The 26,928-nt window shown below is 42.8% G+C and overlaps 1 protein-coding gene across 10 annotated transcripts in view; it reads left to right on the plus strand.

The window, feature by feature from the left end:
* Positions 1-26,928, plus strand: part of PHF14 (PHD finger protein 14) — a 1,104,121-nt gene that overhangs the window by 22,010 nt on the left and 1,055,183 nt on the right. For all 10 annotated transcript variants that reach the window (XM_029588971.1, XM_029588965.1, XM_029588970.1 and 7 more), the window contains exon 2: positions 914-1,024. In XM_029588971.1, coding sequence (XP_029444831.1) covers positions 914-1,024 — 111 coding nt within the window. The remainder of the gene's footprint in view (positions 1-913; positions 1,025-26,928) is intronic.

A 26,928-nucleotide genomic window follows, 5' to 3' on the forward strand; every position in this document is an offset into this window, starting at 1 on the left:
GAAGCTACTCCACACTTAGGACTGAAAAAAGACTCTAGCCTGTTACAAAAGAAGGACTTGGTCATGTTGACAGGCGTCTCAGCTTTTTGTCTTGTATGTCATGAAAAGACTGGGTATGGCAGACTCCAAATACACATTGTGCAATTGGATAGAAGAGTGTATTCAACACTGTACACTTTAGCTAATCTTGATCTCACTAATCAGTCAAAGCGCATCAAGTGAGAGCTCTGGCTTTTTCAATTGCTCACTTGCGAGAGGCTTATTTTGGAAGACACATACAGAGTTGCCACATGGTCCTCTATATACACCTTTATATTCTACTACAGTCTGAGCAATTTTTCAAGAACTGAGTAGTAACTTAAGGCATGCAGTGTTGCATAACTTGAATCTTGCAGTAGTCCGCTCTCCATGATTGAGTCTGGGTTGCTTTTTCAGTAAAGCTTCGATACAGTCCTTGCTTGGGACTCCTCACATATCATTGCTAATTCAGCCTGCTTATCAATGGAAAAAACAAGTTTGCTTACCGTAAACTGTTTTCTGTAGATAAGCAAAATTTAGCCATGAGGTACTCTCCCTCCTTCCTGGAGAGTTGACTACAAAGCTAGATAGCTCTGAATAAGACTGAGGAGGCTCATGAAGCAACAATCCTGTGGGAGCTACTGCACATGCTCAATAGAGCTTAGAGATCTACTAGCTTGGAGAGACAAGTTTGTTTAGTGCTGCTGGATGACAGCACCTACATACCATGGCTAATTGTTATCTACAGAAAGCACCTATTTATGGTAAGCAAACTTGCTTTACTTACTATCATGGTTTTCCCAATTGGTAAAGACAAGTCCATTGAATTGATAGCGAGAGAGGGAATTTTTTATTTCATATTTTCAAGAACTAACAACATTCTTGTCCTCCACAGTGGATCGCAATTCCAAGAGAAGACAAGTGAAGCCTTTGGCAGCTTCCTTGCTAGAAGCTTTAGATTATGACAGCTCAGATGACAGTGATTTTAAAGTTGGAGATGCATCAGGTAAATTCTTACATCACAAAGTTTTGGTGTTTATCTTAATTATGCTATACTAGTTATTTTTAACGCATTTATCATTAAACTACTTATTAATATTTTTTGTGCTGTTGGATGATTGTATAAAGAAAATATTTGCAAACTTCATAGTTAATACTTGTGAATATTTTGGTGAAACTAAATACTCTGTTTTCTGTTGTCTTAAAGGAGAGGTCACCCAAATTGCAGAGCTCACTAATAGAAATCCTTACTCTCTGTTTTAGAAGGTGATTTTGCTAAATTTTTGAAGCATTGTTCTGCTAAACCAGACCCCAGTCCAAAATAATTACAGGGGTAATAGGATTGTCATTTTGGTCTTCATGAGTAGGTACCAACTCTCTTCATGGAAATTGTAAAAATTGTAATTAAATATCAGGTATGAGTAAACAGATTTTTGTAGACAGTAATTGTTGTGGAGCAGTAGTAGATATTGGAAAAATTAAATCTTGGGAATGAATGCCTTGACCAGCTTGCTGAGGGTATTTCTTACTTCTCCAAGTTAACTAGCTTTGTCTACAATATAGAATGAAAATCTGTATTGGGGATCAGTTAAACTTCCTGGATAGCAGTAGGGAGTGCTACTGCTGGGCCAATAACTTTTTAGAATAAGCAACACACCAGCAACTGACTCTTGAGTTAGAGCAAAAGTGCGGTGGCATAGTGTGTGGCAAATTCTATTTTTTTTTGTCTTGGCTTTAGTTTTGATTTTGGAACCTACTATTCAGATGCTTCTGAAGTTATTTTTTTTTACTTGACTGAAAGCTTGTTTTGTTGAAGGGAAAGTGTTTTCTTTTTCTTATTGCCCATACTTTCTCTTCCTGGCTCTTAGATCTATTGAAATGTCAGTTTTGAAATGATGTGGACTATTCTTCCACATCAAACTAGATTACTATCGCCAGATTTCTTTGCAATCTGAAATAACTATGTAAAGAAAGCTCAATAATACTGAAAGAAAAATTGTGTATAATCCTTTTTACAAAATCAAGATTACCAAGGGTCTTCAACGATCAACATTTTCCTTATCTTTAAAGGGAAAGCAGGCATAACCGTGCAGAAATATGTTTCAAGTATACCACTTTAACAGGTAGTTACTTTCACAGTAATTACCAAAGTCTAAGCCATATCTGTTTAATTGAGCATTGGACAGATTGAGCCAGAAAATGAAAATGTTTAAGGAGTTGAGGTTTAACCTAGTGATGGTGAACTGTGATCTAGAGAAGTCAGGGTTTAAATTTTGTTGACACTGCTTCTCACCTTAGGCAAGTCACTTCACCCTCCATTACCTCAGGTACAAAGTTAAGCGTCCATTTACTAAAGGGTTTCTTCCATTTTATGTCTCTGGGAAAAATGCTCAGTAAATAGGACCCTTAGATTGTAAGCCTCTGGGGATAGGAAACATACCTACAAAACCTGAATATAATTCACTTTGAAGGGTTACCAATGACAGACTATAAGAACATAAGTTGCCATATTGGGTCAGACCAAGGGTCCATCAAGCCCAGCATCCTGTTTCCAACAGTGGCCAATCCAGGCCATAAGAACCCGGCAAGTACCCAAAAACTAAGTCTATTCCATGTTACTGTCGCTAGTTGTAGCAGTGGCTATTTTCTAAGTCAACTTAATAGCAGGTATTGGACTTCTCCTCCAAGAACGTATCCAACCTTTTTTTTAAACACAGCTATACTAACTGCACTAACCACATCCTCTGGCAACAAATTCCAGAGTTTAATTGTGTGATGAGTGAAGAAGAACTTTCTCCGATTTAGCATGTGGCACATTTAAAACTAACTTCATGGAGTGCCCCGTAGTCTTTCTATTATCTGAAAGAGTAAATAACCGATTCACATCTACCCGTTCTAGACATCTCATGATTTTAAACACCTCTATTATATCCCCCCTCAACAGTTGCTTCTCCAAGCTGAAAAATCCTAACCTCTTTAGCCTTTCCTCATAGGGGAGCTGTTCATTCCCCTTATCATTTTGGTCGCCCTTCTCTGTACCTTCTCCATCTCAACTATAGCTTTTTTGAGATGTGGCGACCAGAATTGTACACAGTATTCAAGGTGCGGTCTCACCATGGAGCGATACAGAAGCATTATGATATTTCCCGTTTTATGCACCATTCCCTTTCTAATAATTCCCAATATTGTTTGCTTTTTTGACTGCCGCAGCACACTGAACTGACTATTTCAATGTGTTATCCACTATGACGCCTAGATCTTTCTTAGGTGGTAGCACCTAATATGGAACCTAACATTGTGTAACTATAGCATGGGTTATTTTTCTCTATATGCATCACCTTGCACTTATCCACATTAAATTTCATCTGCCATTTCGATGCCCAATTTTTCAGTCTCACAAGGTCTTCCTGTAATTTATCACAATCTGCTTGTGATTTAACTACTCTGAGCAGTTTTGTATCATCTGCAAATCTGATTACCTCACTTGTCGTATTTCTTTCCAGATCATTTATAAATATATTGAAAAGTAAGGGTCCCAATACAGACCCCTGAGGCACTCCACTGCCCACTCCATTCCACTGAGAAAATTGTCCATTTAATCCTACTCTCTGTTTCCTGTCTTTTAGCCAGTTTGTAATCCACGAAAGGACATTGTCACCTATCCCAAGACTTTTTTTTTATTTTTCCTAGAAGCCTCTCATGAGGAACTTTGTCAAACACCTTCTGAAAACCTCAAGTAAACTACATCTACCAGTTCACCCTTATCCACGTGTTTATTAACTCCTTCAAAAACGTGAAGCAGATATGTGAGGCAAGACTTGCCTTGGGAAAAGCCATGCTGACTTTGTTCCATTAAACCATGTCTTTCTATATGTTCTGTGATTTTGATATTTAGAACGCTTTCCATTTTTCCTGGCACTGAAGTCAGGCTAGCCGGTCTGTAGTTTCCTGGATCACCCCTAGAGCCCTTTTTAAATATTGGGATTACATTAGCTATCCTCCAGGTCTTCAGGTACAATGGATGATTTTAATGATGGGTTACAAATTTTTACTAATAGGTCTGAAATTTCATTTTTGAGTTCCTTCAGAACTCTGGGGTGTATATCATCCAGTCCAAGTGATTTACTACTCTTCAGTTTGTCAATCAGGCCTACCACATCTTCTATGTTCACCGTGATTTGGTTCAGTCCATCTGAATCATTACCCATGAAAACCTTCTCCAGTACGGGTATCTCCCCAACATCCTCTTCAGTAAACACCGAAGCAGAGAAATCATTTAATCTTTCCGCGATGGCTTTATCTTCTCTAAGTGCCCCTTTAACCCCTCGATCTAACGGTCCAACTGACTCCCTCACAGGCTTTCTGCTTTGGATATATTTAAAACAGTTTTTATTGTGAGTTTTTGCTTCTACTGCCAACTTCTTTTCAAATTCTCTCTTAACCTGTCTTATCAATGTCTTACACTTAACTTGCCAATGCTTATGCTTTATCCTATTTTCTTCTGTTGGATCCTTCTTCTAATTTTTGAATGAAGATCTTCTGGCTAAAATAGCTTCTTTCACCTCACCTTTTAACCATGCCAGTAATCGTTTTGCCTTCCTTCCAAGTTAATGTGTGGAATACATCTGGACTGTGCTTCTTGGATGGTGTTTTGTGTTTGTGTTTTTTTTGTTTTTTTTAACAATGACCACACCTCATGCACACTTTTTACTTTTCTGGCTGCTCCTTTCAGTTTTTTTCTAACTATTTTTCTCATTTTATCGAAGTTTTCCTTTTGAAAATTTAGCACGAGAGCCGTGGATTTGCTTACTGTCCCCCTTCCAGTCATTTAATATTAATTTGATCATATTATGATCACTATTGCCAAGCAGCCTCACCACCGTTACCTCTCTCACTAAATCCTGTGCTCCACTGAGAATTCGATCTAAAATTGCTCCCTCTCTTGTCTGTTCCTGAACCAATTGCTCCATAAAAATGCCATTTATTCCATCCAGGAACTTTATCTCTCTAGCGTGTCCCGATGATACATTTACCCAGTCAATATTGGGGTAATTGAAATCTTAGTCAAAAAGGAGAGTCGGTGGTATACCACATAAATATAATCAGCAAAAAAATAAGTGGAAACCAAAGTAATTTAGTATTATAACCTAAAAGGTGTCAGCAAGCCTGTCGTTGTGACACTTAAAAAGTGACCAACTGGTCTACACATCACCCACCTTCCAAAATCCTTTTTAATGAAATAGATTTTTTTTGATTTTTGTAAAATTTCTTCTAATATGCACTAGTGAAAGACTCTTCGTATTCTATTTAACCAGACCCAACACGGCCCGTGTTTCGCTGTGAAGCTTCTTCAGGGGCATGCAATGATATCAATAAATAGCGAGTCGCATCACTTTACCTAAAAACATCATTAACATAATCAATTCCAATTCTTTAACGGAAAATAAAAAGACAGAACAATACTTATCTGTGCATAAACTTGGCTACCATTTTGGATTTGGACACAGCGTCTCAATGTCTCTTCGCCTGAAAGCAAAGGAAACTAAGCCGAGGCTTTTACTTGTTTTAAATATCCAGTCATTAGATAATTGAAATCTCCCATTATTACCGCACTACCAATTTGGTTAGCTTCCCTAATTTCTCTTAGCATTTCACTGTCAGTCTCACCATCTTGACCAGGTGGACGGTAGTATACTCCTATCACCATAGTCTTCCCCGACACACAAGGGATTTCTACCCATAATTGTGCATTTAGTCTCATGCAGAATGTTTATCCTATTGGACTCTTATGCCATCCCGGACATAAAGCGCTACACAGCCTCCCTGCTGCTCCTCTCTCATTGCGGTATAATTTGTACGCCGTATAGCACTAATTGTCCTCCTTCCACCATGTCTCTGAGATGCAATTAAGTCTGTCATTCACTGCTATACATTTCTAATTCTCCCATCTTACTTCTTAGAATTCTGGCATTAGCATACAAACATTTCAAAGTTTGTTTTTTGTTTGTATTTTCATTCTTCTTTTTAATTTATAGGGATAAGTTAGGTTTTTTTTTAGCTCAGGTGAGTTTTTATTTACAGGCACTTGGACTACTTTTCTTATTATAGGGCTTAGTATGGCAACAGATGAAAAACAAAGCCCGGTGTGTAGAGTTGCTAACAAGCAGATAATCTGCAGCAATATGCAATGAATAGAGTAACTGCACAGTGCAGGGCTGGCACTTCCATTCTGCGAAATAGGCGGTTGCCTAGCACACCACCTTTTAGGGGCCAGCAAAATTATCAGCACAAGTCCCTGACTGGTGGCTGAAGGGACTTGTGGTTTCTGATTCAGTTTTTGACAGCATGGTGGTGTGTTTTTTTTTTTGTTTTTTTTTTTGAAAGTGTGACTGAGGTTGAGGTATTCTGCTAGTGTGTAGTTTGTGTAGGGTTCTAAGGCAGCCTGGCTTGTTCTTTTTCTATCTTTCTCTTCAGTGTGTGTGTTTTTCTCTCTCTCTCTTTGGGTCTTGCTCTGTCTGGGTGTGCATTCTCGCTCTCTCTCCCCTGTTAGGTGTTTGCATGTCTGTGCTTGTGTGTGTGTGCATGCTTATTCCTTTCAGCAAATTGAAGAGAAACAGAACAGGGGTTTAAGCCGCTGGCAGTATAGTTGCCTGGTGATGCTCTTCATATATTCAGCTGTACTCATACGTTTGTATACCCCTGCCAGAATTTGTAAGATGTGTAGCAATTTAAGAAACAAGTAATCAGACAAAATACATGTCTTATTTTTAATGTTACAAATTAACTCCAGGATTTATCATTCCACTACAAATATAGTGGAATGATGACCAGCAGGGAAAAAAGGGAGCGGGGGGGCAAAAGTGTGCAGCCAGCTGTATTGCAAAGGTGCGTCTTCACCCGCCACGGTTGCAGCCAGGCCTCTCACTTTCGCTCCCATAGTGCCACAGGAAAAAGGTGGTGGTGTTTCCTGTGCTACTGCCAGTGGTAATGTAGAAAACATTCTCCCGCAGTGCTGCCAGGCTATAACCCCAACCATTCTCCTGATTTAAATTGTACTGATTCAATAACAGCACATCACAGTTTAAAGAATGACCCTGTAAATTATTATGCATCACAAAATAGCACAGTCATTAAACCATAGCAATAAAGGAAATAATAATAATAAAATGGTCCTGTTCAAAAGTTTGCATACCCTTGAATATTTGGGGGTAGATTTTCAAAAAACGCGAATAGGCGTACTTTTGCTGGCGCATCAGGCGCCAGCAAAAGTACGCTGGATTTTAGTAGATACGCGCGGAGCCGCGCAAATCCTGGATCGGCGCGCGCAAGGCTATGAATTCTATATAGCCGGCGTGCGCCGAGCCGCGCAGCCTACCCCCGTTCCCTCCGAGGCCGCTCCGAAATCAGAGCGGCCTCGGAGGGAACTTCCTTTTGCCCTCCCCTCACCTGCCCCCCCTTACCTTTGTCGGGATTTACGCCTCCCTCTGGGAGGCGTAAATCCCCGCGCGCCAGCGGGCCGCTAGCGCGCTGGGACGCGACGCGACCTGGGGGCGGGTCTGGAGGGCGTGGCCACGCCCCCGGGCCGTAACCACGCCCCTGGCCCCGCCCCGAAATGCTCCCGGCACGCCCCCTAAACGCCGGGACGACCGGGCCCGCCCCCGACACGCCCCCCTCGGAGAACCCCGGGACTTACGCGAGTCCTGGGGTCTGCGCGCGCCGGTGAGCCTATGTAAAATAGGCTCACCGGCGCGCAGGGCCCTGCTCGCCTAAATCTGCCCCTTGGGCTGATAATATACACTCAAGTTGACACAAACAGGTTGAGATGGCAATGAAGGGTAGGTCTCCACACCTTTCTGTGATAAATAGTCATTGAGTTTCATAGCTCTTGAGAAACCCTTGTGTATTTCATTCATTGCTGCACTGACTTTGGTTACTGAAGCATGGGGAAAGCAAAAGAACTGTCAAAGGATCTTCAAGCAAAAGTAGTTCAAATGTATAAATCAGAAAAAGGATTTAAAAAGATATCCAAAGATTTGAAAATGCAATCAGTATTGTTCAAATTCTGATCAAGAAGTGGAAAATTGAGTACAGTTAATACCAAGGTAGACCACAAAAAGATTTCAGACTCAACTGTCAGGAAAATTTGTCGCTACAAGGAAAACACCCACAAGCAACTTTACTAAATTCAAGTTTCTCTGAAACAAAGTAGTGTGGGTATTATCAGCATGCACAGTAAGGAGATTCTTGAACAAAAATAGGTTGCACAGTAGAGTTGCCAGAAAAAAAAGAAAGCTGCTGTTGCTGCACCACAGCCACAAAACAGCCCGCTTGTAATACGTCAAACAGCACCTAGAAAGGTCTCAACACTTCTGTAACAAAATAATTTGATGTGATGAGTCAAAAGTTGAACTTTTGACTCATCACATAACACTATGAAGAGATGCACACTATCCCTACCTTGAAGCATGGAGCTGGATCTCTGCTGTTTGGGGGGGGGGGGGGGTGAGCTACATTGGCACAAGGAATTTAGTCAAAATTGCTGTAGGATTAATGCAGCATCTTATCAGAAAATATTGGAGGAGAATTTGCATTAATCAGCCAGGAAGCTGCGCAGGGGGCACACTTGGACTTTCCAACATGACAATGATCTGAAACATAAGGCCAAGTCAACCCTTTGCTGCAGCAGAAGAAAGTGATGTTCTGGAGGTGCCATCACAGTCTCCACTTTAGGAAGAACTCAATCATGCAGTTCATGCTAGACAACCAAAGAATTTACAGGGCATGGAAGCTTTTTGTCAAGAGGAATGGGTAGCTTTACCACATGAGACAATAAAGGGTCTCCTTCATAACTATCGCAAAAGACTGCAAGCCATCATTGATGCAAAAGGGTGTAATACACGATATTAAAAACTAAGAGTATGCAAAATCTTTAACAGGACCATTTTATTTCCCTTATTGTATGGTGTGTTTGATTTTTCTATTTTGTTATGTAAAACAGTTTAATTTGAAACAGATTAATAACAGACATATTTTGTCTGATCACTTGTGTTTTCTTAAAATGCTACACATCTTACAAATTCTGCCAGGGTTATGTAAACTTATGAGCACAACTGAATATAAAGTTATTTTTACCTCATAACAATGGACTTTTGTCCTTTTTCATGTAAAATCTGTTTTTATAAATGCATAATTGTTTAATTGGGCCAGGGAGAAGAGAAGGGTGGGGCAAGACTGAAGGTTTGCCTATGGTGCCTAATACCCTTGCATTTGCCTTGGTACAATAAGACAGGATTTTGAGCCCTGACTGAGTTAGGGAAGAACTATAGAATGCCCTGTGCTATTACTTTCTTCCCCAAATTTGTTTTACTTTATGTAAATATGGAGGTCACCTCACCTATGCTATTTTTTTCTTTTATGAAAAAAAAATGTATATATGACCTATACACAATTCTCATTTCCTAAATGTAGAGGTTATTTTGTAACTCTTTTTTGCCTGATGAAGACAGGTTTGAAATGGTACCCTTTTTGTTTTAAGAAATTTTGGGAAAATAATGCTAAGAAATTTGTGGAAGAGCTTCTTAAAGTAACAGTTAACAAGAACTGATGCCTACTGAGCAAATAAGATGAGTTGGTCCAATGTGTCTTCCTAGAGCTGGTTTTGTTGTATTCTAGGTGGCTATACTAGACCTTCCCTGCTTATTGCACCTGTTCACTATGACTTTTCTTGTTAGTATATTCATTATTTTATTTAAAATGTTTATATACAGTCATTATGATTTTCAATCATGACAGTTTACAAACTTAATAAAAATAAAATAGTAATAAAACAATCATAATTATAATAAAATGATATAAAATAAAATTCTTCAAACAAAAAGGGATCTAACTTAAGATAATAAAACAAATATCTAAATCTTTACACAACGTTAAATAACATAAAAGGAATCTGATTTAAAAGTGCACTAATCTCAAACGTTGAGAATAGAGAACCTTAGCCACAAATGTCAATCATTAATCATACAATTACAATTAATATCTCAAATGCTTTCTCAAATAGCCAAGTTTTTAAGTTCTTTCTGAAAGTCATAAGGTCTGTCTGTGTTCTTAAATCCAATGGCAGTGAATTACACAGTTTAGGTCATGCTATTGATATGGCTGTTTCTCTAACTTTGCTAAGATGAGCAGTGTATATGGAAGGTACCACATGGAAACCCTTATCAGCTGATCTTAAATTTCTTTGGGGTGTATAAAAATGGATGGCTGCATTTAGCAACTGTGTTTTTTCGATGTTTGTTTATGTAAGACACACAAAATTTTGAAATCCTGAATTTTCCCTGTACGTACCAGGATCATTCCAGACTGTGGGTTATGTTCCCTGTCCAGCAGATGGAGTTAGAACCAAAAATTCTCAGGGGAGGACCTATATAGCCACACCTCCCTAGCCTCAATCCTCAGTATAGTTCTAACTCCAGCAGATTGAGCAGGGGACACGGTGGTCCCCAGCACTTTTCTAGTTTTATTTTCTCTTTGAGGAATCAATTAAATAATATTAGATAAAGGTTTTTCTTCTAAGGGATAAGTTCTTTAGTGTTCTGACAGGACCACTCCGTTCAAAGAGAGACACTGTTTTCCAGTCAGGAACTTGCTGACAGGCTGTGTTTTTTGCCTGTCACTTTATTTCTCTCTTCCTATCTTTTTGTTTTTTCCTCTTCCTTGCCTGGCTAGAGTGTGGTAATTGTTATTTTTATTTCATTTACAGTTGTTGGTAGGAACAGGAATTTGAGGGGTGAAAGTCTGTAGTGCCGACCGCTCCCCCTAGCCCCGGAGTTTTCCTTTTCCCCTCCTCCCTTTCAGGGAGTGATTGGAGTTCCCGCCCTGCAGCTCTGCGACGACCCATTCCCCGGAGCTGCTCACCGTCGGGACGGCGTTTTTCCCCGACGGTTTCTTGGGGACGGTGAGGGGTCCGGAGGCCAAAGAGTTTTATTAATTCGCCGCAGCCGCCCCTCCCCCTCCCTCCCGCCGCGATGCAAAAATCGCCGAACGCTTCCGGAGCTCGGCATGGGCTTCAGCAGACCTCAGAGGGATTTTCTTCAGCTTTTCTTGAGGGGGAGTATGGCTTACCTGGTAGGCAGCTTGGAGGAGAGTCGGACCGCGCTGGCAGGAAGCGGCATGCCCCATTTCCCCCTCAGCGCGGGAACGGCGGCCATTTTCTCAGCTGACTCGGAGGCAGCTCTCTCTGAGGAGGACGTCGACGCTCCTCTCCAGGTTTCCTCTAACAGTATGGAGTTTTGGAGCGCAACGGACCAGGGCAGGCAAGGGGACGATGTCTCGGGGGGCCCCTCATCAGCACTTCCCGCTTTTTCGCCAGAATTCATTGTTTTAATGCACAAGGCATTTTTACAGAGCAGGGATCCGAATCTTGGAATTTGGGGTCCCCCTCCCCCCAAACTTTTGACACAGCTTTCGACGGCAGACCCTCCCTTAGGGAGGGCTTCTTTGCCCACAGGGGGTGCGGGGTCCACTCAGCCCCCCCCCCCCCCACGTGGTTCCTTTACCGCTGCAACAACCGTCGGGGGATCCATGGCAAGATCCAGATGCGGATGATCCCTCCCTGGCGGCCCAGGTAGAAGGTGATGACCCGAGGGTCCTCCGTATTTTTCAAGTAGCGGAATTGGATGATCTCATCCCCCACATCCTCCAGGAAATGGACATTGACCCTCCTCCGGATCCTGTGGCTCAGGATCCGAAGATTAAGAAAGGGGATCCTCTCCTAGCGGGCTTACGACCTCTAGCGAAAGCTTTTCCCACGCATCACAACATCTTGCAATTGATTTCAAGGGAGTGGGATACTCCTGAGGCCAATCTTCGAGTCGGTCGAGCCATGGAAAAGTTATACCCTCTCCCCACTGATTTCTTGGAGATTCTTAAGGTTCCTGCTGTTGATTCAGCGGTATCCGCGGTCATGAAACATACTACCATCCCGGTCACGGGCGGGACGGCGTTGAAGGATGTCTAGGATCGCAAGCTCGAGGTTTACCTCAAGGGTAATCGAAGTTTCAGCGTTGGGGATGAGGGCTGCTATTTGCAGTTCCCTAGCACAGCGAGCAGCTCTGCGTTGGGTACAACAGCTTCTCACTTCCCAATCTTTGACACAGGCAGAGACTATTCAGGCTGATAGACTTGAAGCGGTGGTTGCCTATGGAGCTGATGCTTTTTATGATCTGTTAAGGGTCCTCGCTCGTTCCATGGTGGCGGCGGTGTCCGCTCGTCGTCTTTTGTGGCTATGCAACTGGGCGGCAGATGCTTCGTCTAAGACGCACCTGAGTTCCCTTCCTTTGAAGGGTAGGTGCCTATTTGGGGAAGATTTGGATCAGATCATCAAATCTCTTAATGAGAATGCGGTGCACAAGCTACCAGAAGATCGTCCACGTTCTTCTAGATCTTTTTATTCCTCCAGAAATAGGTACCGGAGGTCGCGTCCTACTAGACAGCAGACACCTTGGGCTCCTTCTACACGATCACACACCTGGAACCGGTCCTTTCGGGGGTGCCGCCACGGTAAGGATACTCAAGGGGCAGGTCCTTCCTCGAAGGCTTCACAATGATGCCAGAAGGACCCAAGAGGGGATCCCCCACCTGGGGGGTCGCCTTACTCTCTTTTACAAGGAGTGGGCCCAAATTATGTCGGATCAATGGGTGCTGGACATCTTAAGACAAGGCTACGTATTAGATTTTGTACACGAACCCCGAGATCGTTTTCTGTTTTCTCCTTGCGGTTCCTGTCTCAAACAATTAGCAGTCCGACAGACTCTCCATCGTCTGCTACAGCTGGGGGTGATGGTAGCGGCCTCCGAACTGGGAAAAGGTCATTATTCAATCTACTTCGTGGTTCCCAAGAAAGAGGGCACTTTTCGACCTATCCTGGATCTCAAGACGGTCAACAAGTGTCTCAGAGTTCCTCGTTTTCGTATGGAAATGCTCCGTTCAGTGTTAGCAGCCGTGCATCCGGGAGAATTCTTGGCCTCTTTGGACCTTACAGAGACATACCTTCACATCCCGATCCATCACCATCATTAGCGCTTCTTACGCTTCAAGATTTTGGGACAGCATTTTCAGTTTCGTGCTCTCCCTTTTGGTCTGGCGACGGCTCCGCGTGTCTTCACCAAGATCATGGTAGTGGTGGCGGCGGTGCTCCGCAAGGAGGGTATCCTTGTACATCCCTATCTAGACGACTGGCTCATTCGGGTGAAGTCGAGGACGCAGGGTTACCGTGCTGTAGACAGGGTAGTACAGCTTCTTCAGTCTCTGGGATGGATCGTCAATTTCTCAAAGAGCAAACTGATACCGTCCCAATCGCTGGATTTTCTGGGAGCACACTTTGACACCAGCCAAGCCAAGGTATTTCTGCACCCGGACAGAGCTCGGGCTCTGCGTGCTCAGGTAACACGATTCATGGCACTAGTTGCTCCCACGGCGTGGGATTATCTCCAGGTACTGGGAACCATGGCCTCAACAATCGATTTGGTTCCGTGGGCCTTCGCTCATCTTAGGCCTCTCCAGAGGTCTCTGCTTTCGCGATGGAACCCAGTGTCGAGAGATTTTCAAGCAGTACTGCCCATCCCGGATGTTGTCTTGCTCAGCTTACAGTGGTGGCTGGACCCTCAACAATTAGCTCAGGGAGTGTCTCTACAGAACCCGGATTGGGTGGTTGTCACCACGGATGCCAGTCTCACCAGCTGGGGGGCGGTCTGTCAGGACAGGTCTCTCCAAGGCCGATGGACGATGGAACAGTCCACTTGGCCCATCAATCGGCTGGAGACCAGAGCAGTCCGTCTAGCGCTGCAGGGGTTCTACCCACTGGTACGCAGTCGAGCGGTTCGGATTCTTTCGGACAATGCAACCACAGTGGCATACATCAATCGCCAGGGGGCACCAGAAGCCATCTAGTCTCTTTGGAGACCGAGTTGATGACATGGGTGGAGCTACACTTACAGCAGCTAGCGGCTTCGCACATAGTGGGCGTGGACAACGTTCAGGCAGATTTTCTCAGTTGACAACACCTGGAACCCGGAGAGTGGGAACTCTCGGAGGACGCAATGCGAAGGATAGTACAGCGTTGGGGGAGACCCCATGTGGATCTAATGGCAACCGCGACAAATGCAAAGGCCGTCCGGTTCTTCAGCCGCAGGCGAGAGCGCGGCGCGGAAGGAGTTGACGTGCTGGTTGTTCCCTGGCCTCGACAGTGTCTCCTGTATGTCTTTCCTCCGTGGCCTCTAGTGGGCAAAGTTATCCGACGGATAGAGACGCATCAAGGTCCGGTGATCCTAGTTGCACCAGAGTGGCCTCGTCGACCATCGTTTACTGCCAGATTGGGAAGATCTGCAGACGGCCCTCTTTGGCTCAGTCATCTGCCATGTCTTCTTCGCCAAGGACCAATATTTTTCAAGGAGGCAGATCGCTTCTGTCTTGTGGCTTGGCTTTTGAGAGGCGTCAATTGAGACGGCGCGGATATCCACAATCTGTCATCTCCACGCTCCTGAAAGCTAGGAAGACATCCACGTCTGCTACTTATGTCAGAGTATGGAAGGTTTTTGAGGAATGGTGAGAGTCAAAATCGATTCTACCAATGCAGGCCTCGGTGACACATGTGCTTTCCTTCCTACAGGCTGGTCTGGATTTGGGCCTTGTGTATAATTCTCTTCGTGTGCAGGTGGCGGCGTTGGGAGCCTTCCTACGTAGTAATGACAGGGAGCTTCTGGCCTCACATCCAGATATCCTACATTTTCTAAAGGGGGTAAAACACTTGAAGCCTCCAATTAGACCACCTTGTCCTTCTTGGAATCTCAATTTGGTACTCCGGGCTCTATGTGCACCGCCTTTTGAGCCTCTGACTTCGGCCACACTCAAGGATGGCACCCTTAAGACCATCTTCCTGGTGGCGATCAGCTCAGCACATCTGATCTCTGAACTACAAGCTCTATCATGTGGGGAGCCATACCTTCGTTTCACGCCAGGGGGAGTATCCCTGCGGACAGTTCCATCTTTTCTGCCGAAGGTGGTCTCGACTTTCCATCTCAACCAATCGATAGAGCTTCCGTCATTTTTATCCTCTGATTCTTCTGACCTGCGTCGGTTGGATGTCCGACGTTCTTTGATACATTATTTGGAGGTCACTAATGAATTTCGACTCTCCGATCATTTGTTTGTCCTTTGGTCGGGACCCAGGAAGGGTTGCATGGCATCCAAACAATCAATCGCTCGCTGGCTGAAAGGAGCGATTATAGCCGCATACATCTGAGTGGGTAAGTCTCCACCTTTAGCTGTTAAGGCGCATTCTCTCCACGCTCAAGCGACGTCATGGGCGGAAAGTTCTGCAGTTTCTTCTCAGGAAATCTGTAGGGCGGCCACATGGAAGTCTCTCCACACTTTCGCAAGACATTATCGTCTAGACATTCACGCGCCGTCTCACGGTCAGCTTGGAGACAGGGTCATACGGGCAGGGCTGTCCGCGACCCACCCATGATGGGGAAGCTTTGGTACATCCCACAGTCTGGAATGATCCTGGTACGTACAGGGAAAAGAAAATTATTCCTTACCTGCTAATTTTCGTTCCTGTAGTACCATGGATCATTCCAGACCCCTCCCTGGTTTTGGGGGTTCTTTGTGGGCCATCCCTGCTTTCCTGTCTTCACAATATTTTCACTCTGTATCTCTAGTTATTGCGAGCTGTGTCTTTGAACACAGTGCTGTTTGCAAGTTCTCAGTTACAGTTTTTTGAGTACAAGTTAGTTGCTATCACTTACAGCTGTTATTTTTTCTCTATTTTTGAGATTGATTCCTCTGGTTCTGTCTCTTCTTGCTAGTCCAGTTACTGAGGATTGAGGCGAGGGAGGCGTGGCTATAGGTCCTCCCCTGGGAATTTTTGGTTCTAACTCCATCTGCTGGACAGGGAACATAACCCACAGTCTGGAATGATCCATGGTACTACAGGAACGAAAATTAGCAGGTAAGGAATAATTTTCTTTTACCGGTAACCAGTGGAGAGAACTTAATATTGGTGTGCTATGATCACATTTTCTGGCTCTGGTTAATATTCTTGCAGTGGCATTTTGTAAAAGCTGTAAAGATCTTAAAGTGCTTGTAGGTAACCCAAGTAAGAGTGCATTACAATAGTCTAAACTTGAAAAGATTATGCTTGTAGGACTGTACGAAAGTGCTCTTGATGAAGCAGTGGTTTTCAATGTTTCAGCATTTGAAGTTTTATTATACCCTTCTCATTTTTATACTGATGGTTTTTTTTCATGCTCAGATCATTATCAATTATTACTCCTAAGTCTCTAGCATATGTAGACAATTCAATTTGAGTGGAGTCTTATCTGGAGAGAGAGGTGATTGTTAAATCCATCTTCTGTTTAATAGGATAATTTCAGTTTTTTCGATATTGATGCTCAATTTGATATGGACTAATAATGTTTTTATTGTGGAAATGTTAACTTCTACTAATTTCAAAGTATTCTCAATCAAGTCCTTGATAGGTACCAAGAATTGGATATCGTTAGTGTATAGGTAATGCATAATACTTAGGCCGGCCAACAAGTGACAGAGAGGCAGCATATAGATGTTAAACAGGGGTGACTGAAAGTGAAGATCCTTGTGGTACTCCCGATTTAAGTTCAATTTTTTTAAGAAGAGAGTTGCATACTTTAACAGGAAACGAACGATCTTTTAAAAATGATCCAAACCACTGCAGACTGATGCCACGAAGGCCAATTTCGGATAGCCGATCTAACAGTATCTGATGATTTACTCTACCAAGAGCTATCGATAGGTCAAGCAATACAAGTAAATAAGATTGGCTGGTATCAAAACCTCTTATGGTATCTGACAAAGCAAGTACAGCAACTCTGTATTGAAATATTTACGAAATCCAAATTGTGACGGAAATAATATATTTTGAGTCCAGATGTTCTGACAATTGGGCCTGTACAACTTTTTCCATGATCTTGGATATAAATACTAATTAGAAATAGGTGTAAAGTTATCTAACACTTCAGGATCGGAGTTTTTCTTTAACACTGGTCTCACAACTGTGCACTTCAATAAAGAAGTTATTTTCCCTTCCAACAAAGAGAGAGATTATTTTTGCAATTGGGGCAGAGAGATTACTCAGCTGCTAATTTTAGGGTTGCAATAGGGATTTGATTTAAGGGATGTAAAGCAGGATTTAAATGTTTGATAATGGTTTCAATTTCTAAGGAGGATATGCTTTCAAATGTAGACCAAATTGGTTCAGCACGTAGATTTAGTGAGAGAGGTTGATGTGGCAGATTCTCAATCTTTTTTTTTTTTTTTAAAGAGAAATTGCCAATTCAGTTCATTTCTCCTCAGGACAAATTTTGTTTTTTTTAGCTATTTTGAATTATGGTGAAAAGGGCTCTTGGATTGAATTTGATGCTATTCATTTTTTGTAGTGAAGTAATCTCATTTTGTGTTACTAATTAATGGTCTATATTTTGACAGAAGAGCATGATAAGCTCCTAGAGAAGTAGCTGAGGGATGTTTGTCAAATTCTTTTTAAGGTGGTGCCTTATCACCTTTAATTCAGTATTATACCAAGGCTTATCTTTCTTATTTCTAATGCATTTAGTAACTACTAGACTTAGTTCGGCAGCGATGGACTCAATCGTGCCCAACCAGGAGACAATAGCCTTGTCATTAGGGATGTGCATTCTTTTAAAATGAATGTGACATCTGAAACAATTGTATCCAATTTGTTTAATTGATAGGGTCCATGAAACAAATGGAGACATCTCACAAATGAAACACATCACATTATTTTCATTCGTTTTAGTTCCCATTCATTCCTATAGGTCTTTTGGCTCCTTTTCACTGTCTTGACAGTTAAAAAAAAAAATAAAAAAAAAAATTATATATATAATTTTACTGTAACCAGGAGCCAGTCAGCCCTTTCCTATTGGCTTAACAATTAACCCTTCCCTGTGAGACATGCATGACGTAGCCTTTCATGTACTGGTGGGCACTGGGTCAGGCTTGTTGGCAAGGAGACCTCAGAGGCAGCATATCAGTGAACCTTTTTTCAGTTCCAGCCTATCGCTGCTCTCTGTATCCAGTGATACTGATCATGCAATCTGGGCATGTGCAAGTTGGGCAGTGCTGTACCATTTCTTCTGAGGAGATTTTGTGTATGTCTCTCTCTCTCTGTTTGGCTGCTTGGCCTGCTGCTTCAGTGGTGCTGCACTGGTGTTACCCACTGTGGAAAATAGTGCTAGGCAGGCACTTTGCTGCTCTTTTTTTTTTTTCTCTTGTTAATGAGGGCGTGGCTAGGTCTTTGTGTAGGAGGGAGAGAGTGGCAATGGACTGTCCGTGCTAGTACAGTGTGCTTTATTTATTTTTCTTCTGGGTGGGTACTGGGCAGTGGGCACTGTTGCATTTATCCAATCCAGAGCAGTGAGCACTAGTTTGAGCAGATCACTGCCATACCCCATATAAGAACATAAGAAAATGCCATACTGGGTCGGACCAAGGGTCCATCAAGCCCAGCATCCTGTTTCCAACAGTGGCCAATACAGGCCATAAGAACCTGGCTAGTTCCCAAAAACTGTCTATCCCATGTTGCTGTTGCTAATATTAGCAGTGGCTATTTTCTAAGTCAACTTAATAGCAGGTAATGGACTTCTCCAAGAACTTATCCAATCCTTTTTTAAACCCAGCTACACTAACTGCATCCCCTGGCAACAAATTCCAGAGCTTTATTGTGCATTGAGTGAAAAAGAACTTTCTCTGATTAGTTTTAAATGTGCCACATGCTAACTTCATGGAGTGTGCCCCCTAATCTTTCTATTAGAAATCCCTCTACCACTGCTATTACTAGCAACAGCAACATGGGATAGACTTAGTTTTTGGGAACTAGCCAGGTTCTTATGGCCTGGATTGGCCACTGTTGGAAACAGGATGCTGGGCTTGATGGACCCTTGGTCTGACCCAGTATGGCATTTTCTTATGTTCTCAGCAGAAAAAGCTTGAGAAAGAACTGCCGCTGCTCGACCTCTCCAACGTGAATTCAGTCATCACATCTTGGCAGGCAATCACCAACAAAGTCGCCGACCAAACCTGCCCACTAACCACCAAGGTGATTCACAAGGCTCAGGACAACAGAAAACCCTGGTTCACACCCGAACTAAAGGCCATCAAATTAGAACTCAGAAACAAAGAACATATCTGGCGCAGAAATCCCTCTACCACGAATCAAGCAATCTACAAATCCACACTCAACAAGTACAGGAACGCCATCTTTAAAACAAAGAGACTTCTACGCAAAAAAAAATACACCACTTCATATTTGACTCTAAAGCTCTATTTTCATACGTTTCCGCCCTCACCAAACCCCCTTCTCCATCTATTCCAGACGACCAGGCGCTTTCCAAAGCTAAAGAACTCGCAGCTTTCTTCGAAGAAAAAATTATCAAGCTCACCAAACAGTTTCACACCTCCAACTCAACCACCCCCCTCTCGCAGACCACAATATCTCATCAGAACACCAGGTTAGATTCCTTCGAGAACACCTCATCATTCGATTCCTTCGAGAACACCTCTTCACTCGAAGTTATGAACATTCTTAAACTCAAACCCTTGTCGCACCCTCTAGATTCAATCCCTTCAAACATTCTCATTTCAATACCAAACTCCATAGCGAAAGCCATCGCAGATATCATCAACTGTTCATTAAATCAAGGTCTCGTTCCCGATTCTCTCAAGCAAGCAATTTTGAAACCTCTCCTAAAAAAAACCTAATCTGTCTACAGCAGAACCAGCAAATTTTCGTCCCATTGCCAACCTACCCTTCATTTCAAAGATCTTGGAAAAAATAGTCAACAAACAGCTCACAGACTACCTTGAAGAACACAAGATTCTGGCTCCATCTCAATATGGATTTCGAAAAGCACTAAACACAGAATCCCTTCTTATTTCTCTCACGGACTCAGTCTTCTTAAAATCAGAAAAAAGACAACCTCACCTTCTCATTCTCCTCGACCTTTCAGCGGCCTTCGATACGGTCAACCACTCAATCCTCCGACAGACTAGCTGACATTGGTATTTCAGGCACTGCCCTAGACTGGTTCCGTTCATTTCTCAACAGATCATTTAAGGTCAAAATCAACAACAAAGAATCACAGGCAATCAGTTCAAACTTGGGAGTCCCGCAAGGTTCCTCTCTCCCCAACCCTCTTCAACATTTATCTTCTTCCGCTCTGCTTCCTTCTATCTAAGCTGAAAATCAGACATCTAGTATATGCGGATGACGTACAAATCCTCATCCCTATTAAGAAATCACTTCAAAAATCTTTAATTTTCTGGGAATATTGCTTTCAAGAAATTAGCTCGCTCCTCACCAAACTCAACTTAGTCATCAACAAGGACAAAACAGAATACCTCATCTCCCAGGAAGACAATTTCATCCCCAGAGAGATTGCCTCCATTATAATTGATCAACCACAACAAGACATCAGCTCTTTACCCAATCCACTTACAATCATTTTAGACAAACTCAAAAACACATCCTATGTAAGAGATTTAGGAGTGCTTCTGGACAATCAGCTGAATTTCAAAAGATTTATAAATAACACAACTAAAGAATGCTTTTACAAATTACAAGTTCTGAAAAAGCTAAAACCCTTACTACACGCACAGGATTTCCGCCTCGTCCTGCAATCAATCATACTCACCAAAGTGGACTACTGTAACGCGTTGCTACTCGGACTACCAGCTGCCACTATTAAGCCTCTTCAGATGCTACAGAACTCTGCAGCCAGGGTCTTGACCAACTCTGAGAGACCACATCACGCCCATCCTCTACAAACTCTACTGGCTTCCGATTAAATACAGAGTCCTCTACAAAGTCTTCACCCTCATGCACAAATCCTTAAACAATTTAGCCACAATTGATCTTACCCATCAGCTACAGATCATCAAATCAACAAGACCAATCAGAAAAGCCTACCAAGGCACCCTGTTCATCCCCCAAGCCAAAACCCCGCTAGGGAACAGGGCTTTTTCCACTGCAAGTCCGTCTCTTTGGACCTGACCTCAGACAAGACCCCAGCCACCAGTCATTCAAGAAAAAACTGAAAACTTGGCTCTTCAGCCAAGCATTTCCTTGATTACGCCCAAGCCACTTCCAAATTTCAAGCCATTTCCACATGCATACATGTCTCTGTTCCGCTCTAATTGTATATCTCCACCACCCTACCCTCCATCTTTCTAGTCCCTCTGATTGTCCCTCTCCTCCTTCCATCCACGTTGTCCTCCCAATGCCTATCCTCCCCTGCACCCCAGCCCTACTTCATCCGATACCTCCACATATTTAGTTTATTAATTAGGATTTTTTCATTAGCCTCTTTGCAAGGCATCTGCATAATAGAATTATTTCCTAATCACCTTGTTAATTATTGTTCTTACATGTTTCTTATATTTATTTGTTATTTAATAGTTCTTCGTTATATGTAATGCTTTCAAGCAAGTTAAAATGTTCTCTGTAAACCGATTTGATTTGCATACTATGTAAGAAGATCGGTATATAAAAAACCAAAAATAAATAAAATAAATATTATTCAAAAGAGTAAATAACAGATTCACATTTACCTGTTCTAGACCTCTCATGATAGAGGTGTTTAATCATATCCCCCCTCAGCCATCGCTTCGCGAAGCTGAACAGTCCTAACCTCTAGTCTTTCCTCAAAGGGGAGCTGTTCTATCCCCTTTATCATTTTGGTCACACTTCTCTGTATCTTCTCCATCACAACTATTTCTTTTTTGAGATGTGGCTCAGACCTGTGCAAGGTAATCAGAGCAAGGAAGGGAGCCATTGTTAGCCATTGTTGTCCTGAGCACATGCTAAGGGATTTCTCTGGTGGAACTGTTTAACTGCATTGCAAAATCTTCATTCTGGCTAAGTATTTTCTGCTTATTTTTACTTCTTTTTGCTTATTGATCTGAAGTTGTGTAGAGCTTGTGTAGAAAGCTTCTGTGATTATTTACTGCCTGTGTTTTAACTTCTTTCTAGTCTGTTTCATTTTGTGTAGAAACTTGTGTAGAAAGCTTCTGTTGATTATTTCCTGTCTGCAAAGCTATCAGCTTTTAAACTGGGAAAATCTCTCTAGTTTGGGGTTAGCTGGCACAACTAAAAAACTGGGGCATAAAGACTGTTTTTTTTAAAAAAAGAATTGACCAAAAGGCAAAGACAACTGTCCAGTAGTGCCCTGCTTTACCCAGCTTGTCCCAGGCTAAACTGTTTGACTCCCTCCCACCCTACCCCTCTACCCACCCACCCCTGGGGCTTGTTTCTAATAAAGACTGCCTAGATTACCATTGGCAGCAAGATAAATTAGTACATTGGTTACAGTCAAGGAAATAAAGCCACAAATTACCAAGATGAGGACTATCCAATGTAACTGCTGTGGAGCCTTTATTCTGAGGGAAAGCATCTGGAAACTTAGAGCTTGCCCAATTTGTGCACAACTCTCATCCTTGAAAATGGAGCTGACTGTGATTAAAGATCAATTAGCTTCAATTAAAAGAATTACACCCACATTGCATTACTCAGAAAATAATTCCCCAATACCACAAACAAACCAGGAGTCAAGAAAAGGAGATCCATTAGGCTCAGGTAGGACCCACAGTCACCCATTCTTGACAGAAGAGCAGCCATCAGGTATACCGCCCCACTCAAACAGGTCATCAGGAAATTCTTTAAAAACCAGGAATACAGTTGGCTCTGGTAGAATTAGACCTGTGATGAGGCACACAATGTACCAAATGCAAAAAGAACAACAAGCCTTCTCTAAAATAAAAACTGAAGAAGTTCTTGAGAAAAGCATTGCAGTATTACCAGAAAAGAGAGAAAACACAATGCATACAGTATTTAAAGATCCATAAGCAAAAAAAAAATCTAATTGAGATGGAAAACTCTGTCAACAGTGGCACTACCGCAAAAAGAAATAGTGAAGTGAATAACAAATCTCAACAAATATCTCACAAGGAGTCCAGGAAATGCAATAACCGTAAAGAGAGTACCTGGAAGACTATGACCACAAATGCTCATAGTTTGGGAAATAAAATCCCAGATCTGCAGGCCCTAATGGCTGAGGCAAAATTGGACATTGTTGCTATCACAGAAACATGGTTCACAGAATCTCATGAATGGGATACAACAATACCAGGCTACAACTTGTTAAGGAAAGACAGAGAGGATAGAAAAGGGGGAGGTGTGGCTCTTTATGTCAGAAACAACATCCAAGCAACTGAGCTACAAGGAAGTTGGGGTATTGAAGAAGCTCTATGGGTCGACCTAAAAAACGATGACGGAGCATCCATTTATATTGGAGTGGTTTACAGGCCTCCAAACCAAAAGGAAGAGCTGGACAGAGATCTGGTTAAAGACATCCATAAGATAGGTAAGAAAGGAGAAGTGGTGATCGTGGGTGACTTTAATATGCCAGATGTAGACTGGAAAATCCCATCTGCAGAAACTAAAAATAGTAGAGCGATAGTGGATGCCATGCAAGTATCTTTGTTCAAACAAATGGTGTTGGAACCCACGAGAGAAGGAGCTATACTCGACTTAGTGCTCACTAATGCAGATAATGTCTCAGATGTCCAGGTGGGCGCCCACCTCAGCAGCAGTGATCATCAAACGGTATGGTTTAATATCACTAAAATAATAGGGAAAAGAACCACAAAGACCCGAGTTTTACAGTTCAAAAACACAGACTTTGAGGAAATGGGGAACTACCTGGAGGAAGAACTTAAAGGATGGGAGAACGAGAGAGATGTGGATCAGCAGTGGACCAATCTAAAAGGAGCAATCACCAAGGCAACTGCTCTATATGTTAGAAATGTAAAGAAAAGCAAAGAAAACTGAAACCTATCTGGTTCTCAATGGAGGTGGCTGACAAAATTAAAGCTAAAAGAACAGCATTCAAGAAATATAAAGGATCCCAAAGGGAGGAGCACAAAGAAGAATATTTGTATCAACTGAGGGAGACAAAGAAATTAATCAAGTTGGCAAAGAGTCAAGCGGAAGAGAGGATTGCCAAGGAGATAAAAAATGGTGACAAAACATTTTTCAGATACATCAGCGAAAAGAGAAAGGTCCAAAGTGGTATAGTGAAATTGAAAGGTGGTAATGATCAATGTGTAGAGAGAGACGAAGAAATGGCAGAAATATTAAACGAATACTTCAGCTCTGTGTTCACTAAAGAAGACCCTGGAGAAGGACCATCTCTAAACAACAAGAAACTGGAGGGGAGGGGAATAGATGAAAATCCTTTTACAGTAGAAAATGTGTGGGAAGAACTAAAGAACCTGAAAGTGGACAAAGCCATGGGGCCTGATGGGATTCATCCAAGGATATTGAGGGAGCTCAGAGATGTTCTGGCGGGTCCGCTGTGTGACCTGTTCAATAGATCCCTAGAAACGGGAGTGGTGCCGAGTGATTGGAGAAGAGCGGTGGTGGTCCCGCTTCACAAGAGTGGGAACAGGGAAGAGGCAGGCAACTACAGACCGGTTAGCCTCACTTCGGTGGTGGGAAAAGTAATGGAGTCACTGCTGAAAGAGAGAATAGTCAACTATCTACAGTCTGGAGAATTGATGGACCAGAGGCAGCATGGATTCACCAGGGGAAGATCCTGTCAGACAAATTTGATTGACTTTTTTGACTGGGTAACCAAGGAATTGGATCAAGGAAGAGCACTAGATGTCATCTACTTGGATTTCAGCAAAGCTTTTGATACGGTTCCGCACAGGAGACTGGTGAATAAAACGAGAAGCTTGGGAGTGAGTGCCGATGTGGTGACCTGGATTGCAAATTGGTTGACGGACAGAAAACAATGTGTGATGGTAAATGGAGCCTTCTCTGAAGAGATAGCGGTTTTAAGTGGTGTGCCGCAAGGATCGGTGTTGGGACCGGTCCTGTTCAATATCTTTGTGAGCGACATTGCAGACGGGATAGAAGGTAAGGTTTGTCTTTTTGCGGATGACACTAAGATCTGCAACAGAGTGGACACGCCGGAAGGAGTGGAGAGAATGAGACGGGATCTAAGGAAACTGGAAGAGTGGTCGAAGATATGGCAGCTGAGATTCAATGCCAAGAAGTGCAAAGTCATGCATATGGGGAGTGGAAATCCGAATGAACTGTACTCGATGGGGGGGGAAAGGCTGATGAGCACGGAGCAGGAGAGGGACCTTGGGGTGATAGTGTCTAATGATGTGAAGACAGCGAAACAATGCGACAAGGCGATAGCAAAAGCCAGAAGAATGCTGGGCTGCATAGAGAGAGGAATATCAAGTAAGAAAAGGGAAGTGATTATTCCCTTGTACAGGTCCTTGGTGAGGCCTCACCTGGAGTACTGTGTTCAGTTCTGGAGACCGTATCTACAAAAAGACAAAGACAAGATGGAAGCGGTACAGAGAAGGGCGACCAGGAAGGTGGAGGATCTTCATAGGATGACGTACAAGGAGAGATTGAAGAATCTAAATATGTACACCCTGGAGGAGAGGAGGAGCAGAGGTGATATGATACAGACTTTCAGATACTTGAAAGGTTTTAATGATCCAAAAACAACGACAAACCTCTTCCGTAGGAAAATAATCAGCAGAACCAGGGGTCACGATTTGAGGCTCCAGGGAGGAAGATTCAGAACCAATGTCAGGAAGTATTTCTTCACAGAGAGGGTGGTGGATGCCTGGAATGCCCTTCCGGAGGAAGTGGTGAAGACCAGAACTGTGAAAGACTTCAAAGGGGCGTGGGATAAACACTGCGGATCCATAAAGTCAAGAGGCCACCAATGAAGAGTGGGTGACTCGCCAGAATGATGGCTATTGACACAATACCCTTACTAAATAAACATACACATGCTTACTGTGACTCCTACATCGCTCTAAGCTTCAACAGCAAGAGGTAATGGAAAAAAGGATTTGCACTCATAAAGAGGGGAGTAGCTGGCTTGTTACGGCGGTTACTACCCCAAACCAAATATGCCTGATACTTCACTTTCAATGCATATACAGCATAGCTCTCTGCTTCAATGACAGGGGAGAAGAATAACTGATACTTCACACATCCAGCAGAGCTCTCTGCTACAACGGCAAAGGAGAAGAAAAGGGGTTCGCACTCAAAACGCGGGGAGTAGCTGGCTTGTTACGGCAGTTACTACCCCAAACCAAATGTGCCTGATACTTCACTTTCCATGCATATCCAGCATGGTTCTCTCCTGCATCGGCATGGGAGAAAGACTGATACATCACGCATTTCCAGCATAGCTCTCTGCTTCAAGGGCAGGGGGAAAAAAAAACAAAAAAAAAAAACTGATGCTTCACGCATATCCTGCATAGCTTCAACGACAGGGGTGAAGAAAAAAAAGGATTCGCAATCACAAAGCGAGGAGTAGCTGGCTTGTTACGGCGGTTACTACCCCAACCAAATGTGCCTGATACTTCACTTTCAATGCATATCCAGCATGGCTCTCTGCTTCTACAGCAGGGGAGAAGAAAAAAAAAAAAAACCAACAAGAGCTGTACAACATAGTCTAGGTAAAACAAATAAGCATGGGTGTAGCTTGCTTATCGTGGCGGTTACTACCCCTACTACCTCTAACTAATCAAGCTAGATATTTCACTTGCATGCAGCTCCATCACTGCTCTCTACATTAATGGTGGGGGTGGAAGGGGAATAGAACAAGGAGCTAAGAGTAACAGATAAGAATGAGAGAAAAAATGAGGGAAGCTTGCTGGGCAGACTGGATGGGCCATTCGGTCTTCTTCTGCCGTCATTTCTATGTTTCTATGTTTCATTTCATTTCTATGAGATGCGGGGACCAGAATTGTACACAGTAT

The sequence above is a fragment of the Rhinatrema bivittatum genome, chromosome 2, assembly GCF_901001135.1.
Source record: "Rhinatrema bivittatum chromosome 2, aRhiBiv1.1, whole genome shotgun sequence".
NCBI classification, from domain to species: Eukaryota; Metazoa; Chordata; class Amphibia; order Gymnophiona; family Rhinatrematidae; genus Rhinatrema; species Rhinatrema bivittatum.